Genomic DNA, 7,324 nt, shown 5'->3' with positions numbered 1-7,324 from the left:
TATGTATGTTTAGAGTTTCTGACAAATTTTCAAATGAAAGGTATTTCATTATCTCTTTCTTTCTCTATTTTTATTATTTTTGGTGAAATATCCATACTAAAAACTACCAATAGAGGTGCTGTTAAAGTGCAGACTTATAAAACAACTAGTCGTATTGTTCTAAAATTAGATATGAAAATGTCCATTATTTTGTGTCCTTTTCTCCAAAACTATACTGATGAACACATCAGCTACGAAGAATTAGGAATATATATATTTTGTATTTTCAACATATATAAATTAATTAAAAAAAGGAGCATGATTGTATGGTTGCTATTGCTCCAATCAATTTATGCAACAAACAAAACATAATGCCAAAAAGTGAGACAAGAGAGAACATTAGGGTTTAATAGAGGGTTTTAGATCATACCTCAGATGCCCTTAAACATATTTGTAGTTGAAAACATTTTTATTTCTTATCTTCACCAAATAATAAACTAAGAAGAAGAATCAAAGAAGCAAGTTCAAGCACCAACCGGCTTTAAAGCATCCTTTTCTTTTTCGTTTACTTTCATCTTTGTCCAAGAGTTGAGCGTTGATTGTGTTTGATTCTTGCAACAGATCAATTCTGTTTCAGATAAGTTTGATCTTGATCACAAGAAGAAGGAGGAGGAGAGTATGTCAACTTATTACAAAAGTAGTAGTGGCTCAAGTGACATTTATTCCAGACCAAATGCATCCGAGTTTGTCCCTGAAAACGCAATGATCTACACGAATCCTGCGGTTTCTTACTTTCCGGGAGAAGCTAACAATGTCTCAGCTTCAAAAGAGATTCAAGAACTGTCTAGTTTCGGTGGAGTAGCTTCACAAGCGGTGGAGATTCAAGATTCTGGTTCTTGGAGAGATCAAGAAGACAGGACCTGCTTCCCGGTGATGATGCGTCCCACCACGGGACAGGGACTGTCCCTTGGCATCAGCTCGCAGATTGAGACACAAGTTGTTTCAGGCTTTCACAACTCAAAGTATCTCGAGGCTGCTCAAGAGCTTCTGGATGAAGCTGTTAATGTTAAGAAAGCTTTGAAGCAGTTTCAGCCAGAGGGAGACAAGACTGAAGAAGACAAAGAGAAGAATCTTCAAGAATCAATCACGAACCCTGATTTACCTCAAGCAGAGAGACAAGAACTGCAGAACAAGTTGTCTAAACTGTTATCGATATTAGACGAGGTAATAACCCATGCTCTTTGCTCATGGTGATTAGCTCTCTTTATAATGTGTGTTTGTCTAAAAGGTGGACAGAAGATACAAGCAGTATTACCATCAGATGCAGATAGTTGTATCATCTTTCGATGTAATAGCCGGATGCGGAGCAGCTAAACCATACACGGCTCTTGCGCTTCAGACAATCTCAAGGCACTTCCGTTGCTTGAGGGATGCAATATCAGGACAAATCTTGGTGATAAGGAGAAGTTTAGGAGGAGAACATGATGGATTAGATGGGAGAGGAGTTGGTATAAGCAGGTTAAGGAACGTTGATCAAAAGGTAAGGCAGCAGAGAGCGTTGCAGAGGTTAGGCGTGATGCAACCTCACGCTTGGCGGCCTCAACGCGGTCTACCTGATTCCTCTGTTTTGATACTCCGTGCTTGGCTATTTGAGCATTTTCTCCACCCGTAAGTCTCTTTACTACACTTGTGAGTTGTTGATTCATTGTCTGAATGAGTTTTTTTTTTTGTTTTTGTAAACTGTTAACTTAGTTATCCAAAGGATTCGGACAAGATCATGCTAGCTAGACAAACAGGGTTAAGCAGAGGCCAGGTATTGTATAGTGTCTTTTTCTCTCATTCACATGCTTTTTTGTGTTCATTCTTTGTTTGGATGATTGTTGAAAGGTGTCGAACTGGTTTATAAACGCGCGTGTGCGTCTCTGGAAACCGATGGTGGAGGAGATGTACAAGGAAGAGTTCACAGATGCATTGGAGGAGAATGTTACCAACTTGTATTCCGGAAACAACAGACCAGAAACCACCGAGTCCCAAGAACAGCAACTCGTGTCTAGTTCCAACAATGGTGGGGCAAGCACTAGCGCGGTGGCACGTGGTGGTGAAGACCAGCTAATGATGGTCACCGAGATGACAAGAAATGGCAGTGGTGGGATGTCTTTAACATTAGGCATTCCGGACAACTACGAGAATAGTTTCCAGTATTTAAACTCTGGCAACGGCCAGCACCGGCTTGGCTCTTCTCAGTTGTTGCAGGATTTTGTAGCTTGAATGAAGAATACAATAGAGGTGTAGTAGTAATTATATTCTTTTTGTGAAAGTAAAACCATCAGATGAATTAAAGGAAAATAAGGCCAAAGGGTTTAACATCAAAAGACCACTAGAAGCTCTCTACTTTATGAAACAAAACCACAAGCATGTCCAAAAGATTCAACAATCTTTCATAAAAGAGCAAAAGGAACTACCCGAAGTTAATCTTATTGACAGGTTTCTAAAACCTAAAGCATGTCCAAAGCCACAAGAACAAGTTTCCGGCAGCAATTGCTTCGGTTTACCTAAATAAAAGGAGCATTGAGCAAGTTATATATTAACAGCGAGAGAGAGAGAGAGATGATGATGAGTTGATGACTTATGTTTAAATCTGATGTTACCTTTTGTAGAGAACTCTTATGTCTTCACGTAAGGCAGGACTTTCAAGGAACATATCACCAGCATCATCCACATCGATTGTCTCTACCTCAAAGTTCCTGAATCCACAGTACTCATTCCACTCGAACCACATCTTCGAGATGACTTCCTTTTTGAAGCAGGTGTTGTGATCCTCTTCCTCAGGTGATGACCCAGCTATCAATCTGTACGCATGCACTTTCTTCGTCTGTCCTGGTCTAAAAGCTCTCCCTATCGCTTGCCGTGTCACAGAAGGGTTAAGAGGCACATCCAGAATCAGTATCCGAGATGCTCCAACTAGAGAGATACCTTCTCCACAAGCTCTTATCGAACCGAAGAACACTTTGGCGTCTGGCGAATTGTTGAACCTCTCCATAGACAACTCACGCTGCTCAGAGCTGGATTCTCCTGTAAGAACAAACACTTCTTTCCCTAGCTTCCATCCCTTAGCTAGAGCAGCTAGTCTCTCAAGAAACTTCAGAGGCACGAGATACTGGCTGAACACCAAGAGCTTCTCACCTGCTGAGTCACACAGGTCTATCAAGTTAAGGAAGAACTTTGCTTTGACCCCTTCATTCACATCTAGCTTCTCAAGCATTTCGTCCATGGTTGTATCAGAGACGTTATCAGTCTTTTCAGAGAAAGCGTTTAGCTTCGGATGAAGGTAAATCGCACTCCCCACAGCCGAAACCTTGAATTTCCTCTTCTCGCGCCTCAACTTCTTCACTTCGGTCAACTGCCTTGGAGACAGATTGAGAACCACAGTGAAATCATCAAGCCCAGGAAGCTCATCTAAGAAGTCTCCTTTGTAGTAGTGAAGCACCTTCTTTGTCATCTCCCTCAAATCTTGGATCATGTTAATTTTCATCTTGAAATCCTGGCACTTCTGCAGCGTGTGCTCCACGATTTCGTTGAAAGCCGCAGACACATCTGAACTGCCTCCCAGATGAGACCTGACATCGGATATAGGAGCACGACTCAAGATCCTTTTAACGATAGACTTGGAGGTATCCAACTTGAGGAACTTGGGTCGAACCAGGTTCAGAATGTTGAAAACCTCCTTTACGTGGTTCTGATAAAGCGTTCCTGAGAGGACAACTTTCCTTGGTGTTTGGACTTGAGCAAGGGACTGCAGTACATTCGTGTCCTCGTTTCTTGGAGTGTGTCCTTCATCCAAGATGAGGATCGATGGTACTTTCAGCAGTATCTCTTGGCAAGAACGTGAGTCGACACTTGTATCATCACAGACAATGGTTGAGAACTGCTTGTAGCCCAGAAACAAGATACTCTTCTTCTCCATCCACTGTTTCAATATACTCAGCTGCTGTGCACGGTTCTCTGCTTTAGCACTGTAGAAGTCAAGCAGTGGAATGTCTTCGACTTGCCATCTGACAAACTCTCTTTTCCATGTAGACAAAATCCCCTTTGGAAGCACAACCAGTGGCTTGGCCTGTGGATACTTGGCAAGGAAGCTCTGCATGAAACTGATGATCATGAAGGTTTTTCCAGAACCTGGAGCATGAGCCATGATACAGCCACCAGGCTCATCTGCTACTAAGTTGCTGCAAAGGAATTGGAACCCTTCAATCTGGTGAGGCTTCATCTTGTTTGCATGCGTTGGATGAGCAGAAAGACCACCTATCATCAGCCCTTCTTCAGATAGCTTGATCTCAAAATCTGATTCGCCGAACTTTTTCATCCGAGCTTCAGAAGCATATGTTCTCGTGCTTCTTTTCGCCTGCAACAAAAAAAAGTTGTTAGAGGTAACAGAAATAGAGCACAATTGAGAACATACATACTTTTCCATCAAAGCAGAGAATGGCATAGCATAAGAAGGAAGATACTTACTTTACTGAAGTTCACATCAATGATGTCTAAGATGCTTTTGTCAATAACTCCGCAGACACGGCAAACATAACCCATGTCGTCCTTTAGTATAAAGGAGTGCTCACAGTCTTCCACTTCATCAGTCTTTGATTCATTACGTGAAGTCTCTACATCCTACACGTTTATTGTGATCTCAATGAACAAAAGTAGCAGAAGAAAACCATAACATAAAGAATAAAACGAAAGGAGACTTCACAACTACTAATTATATCAAAAAGAGCACTAGAAACACTGCAATGACATACCTTGGAACACACTATTGACATAGCCATTTCACTCCAGATATTACCAAGATCCTCATCTGCTGCTTCAGACTCATCACCACTTTCATCATCCTCAACGCCCACATAGACACCCTTATCGTTGACCACACCATTTTCTATGGCAAGGACCTTTTCTCTCTTCCTTTCTCCCACGTAGACATCTTTGTCAATAGCCATACCGTTTTCTATAGCAAGGAGGTTGCCTCTGCTACTTTGCCCCTCCTGCAAAAATTACAAAACAAGAAAAGTTCAATACAGAGGCGACATTTAACTAGACATGTCCCTTAATGGAACTCACCACCAAAGCCGTAATGGCAGAAGACATCTCTTTCCCCTTCCCCAAAACAACCTCCTCAAAAGCGAACTGCGGCGTCACAGGTAGCACATCACCTTGACTCTTCTGATGCTGCACAAGACTTGACTGAAACGGGTACTTAGGCTTCTCACTCGCAACATCATCCTCATCATCATCAGAATCAAGAATAACAATCTCAGTCGAAGGAACCACACAGAGAGCTTTCTTCGAAGCATCATCACCACCATCCAAGTCGATGACAGAATCCAAAGCCAGCTGATTCTCCAAGCTCATAAGCTCTTGACCGTCGTCTGCTCCAAACACAGTATGGGCCAGGGACGGATATAGCCAGACGCAGCGCTTCACAAGCTCCATCCTCAGGTTAGCCACCTCTTCCAACTCTTTGGTAACACTACCGAACTTGCCACCGTCTAAAGCTTCAAGCATGTTGCTGACGGCAAAGGGTTGAGAAAAGTCGGTGACTTTGGACGAGTTCCTAAGCCGCTTTGCTTCGGAATTGAGAGAGAGTGCATCGTCAGGCTTCCTTTTGCGGTAACCTGTCATCGATCAAAAATGAGAAACCCTAAATTTACAATAGACCATTCGAAGATGAGGGAACTGAATCAGACATGCATTCAGTGAAATTGGAAACCTAAATTGTTGTTACAGAGAGCTCATCGCCACATTTGAGTAGCGAAATTGAAAAGTGAGAGGGGATTGAGGATTGAGGAGACGTTATACCGTTAGAGGTAGGTTGGAGAATCTCCATGAGAAGGATCAAGGAAGCAACAAGCAACCCAGACTGAACTTTTTCCCCCGTCGCCTCTTCTTTACTCTCCGAGAAACTTTCTGGCGATTTTATTCTACTTTTTCACCATATTAATCGAGTCATCTTGCTTATTTCCAACTGCCTGATGACGTGGAAAAGGTTAAATTGTTCTTATTTGAGTCATCTTGCTTATTTTGCAAAAAAATTATATTTTCAAAATTTTAATATATATTTAATTAAAAAAAGAAAAATACTATAGGATAGCATTAAAAATAGACGGCAAGAAAATGACAAAAATGTTATATTAAAGAGGTAAATATATTTCTAGGGTTAACTAATCCAAACATTAGGGTTTAGAGTAAATGGTGGAGATTTGGGATTGAGGTTTAAAATTTTATAAAATAAAAAATAAATATTAAAAATTTGAAAATAAAAATTTTAAAAATAGTTTTCAAAAAGTATTTTCGAATTACAAAAAAAAAAATTTCGAAAAACAAATTTCAAAAAAAATTATTTTTTTATTAAAAAGTTCGAATTTGAAAACATATAATCTAAAACTTTTTTTAAAATTCTTTTATTTTTTTATATCTAGGGTATTTTTTTTATATCTAGTGTATTAATGTCATTTTACCTATTAAATGAAATATTTTGGTTATTTTCCCTCTTTATGGTCTATTTTTTTACCAAGACTTGAAAATTGTATGAGAATTTCCCTTAAAAAAATATCACTTATGTAATGATCAAGTGTATTTATTAATATTATTATTTCAATGTATTTCGAGTTGGTAAACTTAGATATCCAAAGATTTATATTCACATACATTTAGATGGTTATATAACTAATTGGTTATTGTTATAAGATAAACACTGAAATGATCATCCACTTTTTTACCAAACTCAAGCACTATGATCATCCACTCCTTTACCAACTCAAGCACTATGATCATCTACTCATCAAGCACTATGATCACCCACTCATTTACCAAATTAAGCACCATCTTTGTTATTTTATGTATTGTTGTTCACTATAAATACCATCACTCATCTCACTCTTTTGTACACCAAAAAACAAGAACAAGAGTTTATAATCAAAGAATCATTACATTTTCTTCTTCCTCTTTATAATAAACTCTCTCCATTATATTAGTGTTACTTGCTTCCTACGGATATTAAATTCTACTCTTATTTAAATTTCTCGATACTATAAATTATAAGTTATTTCATAACACGTTATCAGCACGATCGTTCTGCAATTCGGTAAAATTTATTGTATCATATATACTCTGCTATAATGGTCGGTATACCGCATGTACTATTATTTATATTATGTTATAATGGCCGGAATACCGCCTATATTATTTATTAATATTTTAATTAATTATTGGTCGGCCGAGCCGCCTTATATTCTATTTATTGTTAACTGGACGGCCGAGCCGCCTTTATTTTCTGTTTGTTGTTAACTGGACG

The 7,324-nt window shown here is 39.3% G+C and overlaps 2 protein-coding genes across 2 annotated transcripts; one reads left to right on the top strand and one right to left on the bottom strand.

Moving 5' to 3' along the window:
* Positions 1-385: 385 nt before the first annotated feature.
* Positions 386-2,351, top strand: LOC106429607 (BEL1-like homeodomain protein 7). The gene is made up of 4 exons (XM_013870362.3): positions 386-1,203; positions 1,268-1,647; positions 1,732-1,792; positions 1,867-2,351. Exons 1-4 carry the CDS (start codon positions 658-660, stop codon positions 2,245-2,247), a joined length of 1,368 nt encoding a protein of 455 aa, XP_013725816.1. The 5' UTR covers positions 386-657; the 3' UTR covers positions 2,248-2,351.
* Positions 2,296-6,011, bottom strand: LOC106429587 (protein CHROMATIN REMODELING 35). Its single transcript, XM_048751164.1, has 6 exons — positions 5,830-6,011; positions 5,092-5,645; positions 4,776-5,015; positions 4,492-4,644; positions 2,628-4,381; positions 2,296-2,531 (listed from the first exon to the last, which is right to left on the bottom strand). Exons 1-6 carry the CDS (start codon positions 5,855-5,857, stop codon positions 2,528-2,530), a joined length of 2,733 nt encoding a protein of 910 aa, XP_048607121.1. The 5' UTR covers positions 5,858-6,011; the 3' UTR covers positions 2,296-2,527.
* Positions 6,012-7,324: the final 1,313 nt, after the last annotated feature.

The sequence above is a fragment of the Brassica napus genome, chromosome C3 (assembly GCF_020379485.1).
Source record: "Brassica napus cultivar Da-Ae chromosome C3, Da-Ae, whole genome shotgun sequence".
In the NCBI taxonomy this organism is placed as follows: domain Eukaryota; kingdom Viridiplantae; phylum Streptophyta; class Magnoliopsida; order Brassicales; family Brassicaceae; genus Brassica; species Brassica napus.
Note: the sequence above shows the minus strand (reverse complement) of the source record. Positions and strands in the feature narration are given on the sequence as shown.

What these genes read in the sequence shown, in the direction of transcription:
- LOC106429607 (XM_013870362.3), top strand. Translation starts at nt 658, where the DNA reads ATGTCAACTTATTACAAAAGTAGTAGTGGCTCAAGTGACATTTATTCC. An exon ending in TTTGAGCATTTTCTCCACCC is followed by an intron (nt 1,648 to 1,731) that starts GTAAGTCTCTTT and finishes CTGTTAACTTAG; the next exon opens with TTATCCAAAGGATTCGGACA. An exon ending in CAGGGTTAAGCAGAGGCCAG is followed by an intron (nt 1,793 to 1,866) that starts GTATTGTATAGT and finishes GATTGTTGAAAG; the next exon opens with GTGTCGAACTGGTTTATAAA.
- LOC106429587 (XM_048751164.1), bottom strand. Translation starts at nt 5,857, where the DNA reads ATGGAGATTCTCCAACCTACCTCTAACG. An exon ending in TCTCCAACCTACCTCTAACG is followed by an intron (nt 5,646 to 5,829) that starts GTATAACGTCTC and finishes GATCGATGACAG; the next exon opens with GTTACCGCAAAAGGAAGCCT. An exon ending in TGTCAATAGTGTGTTCCAAG is followed by an intron (nt 4,645 to 4,775) that starts GTATGTCATTGC and finishes ATAAACGTGTAG; the next exon opens with GATGTAGAGACTTCACGTAA.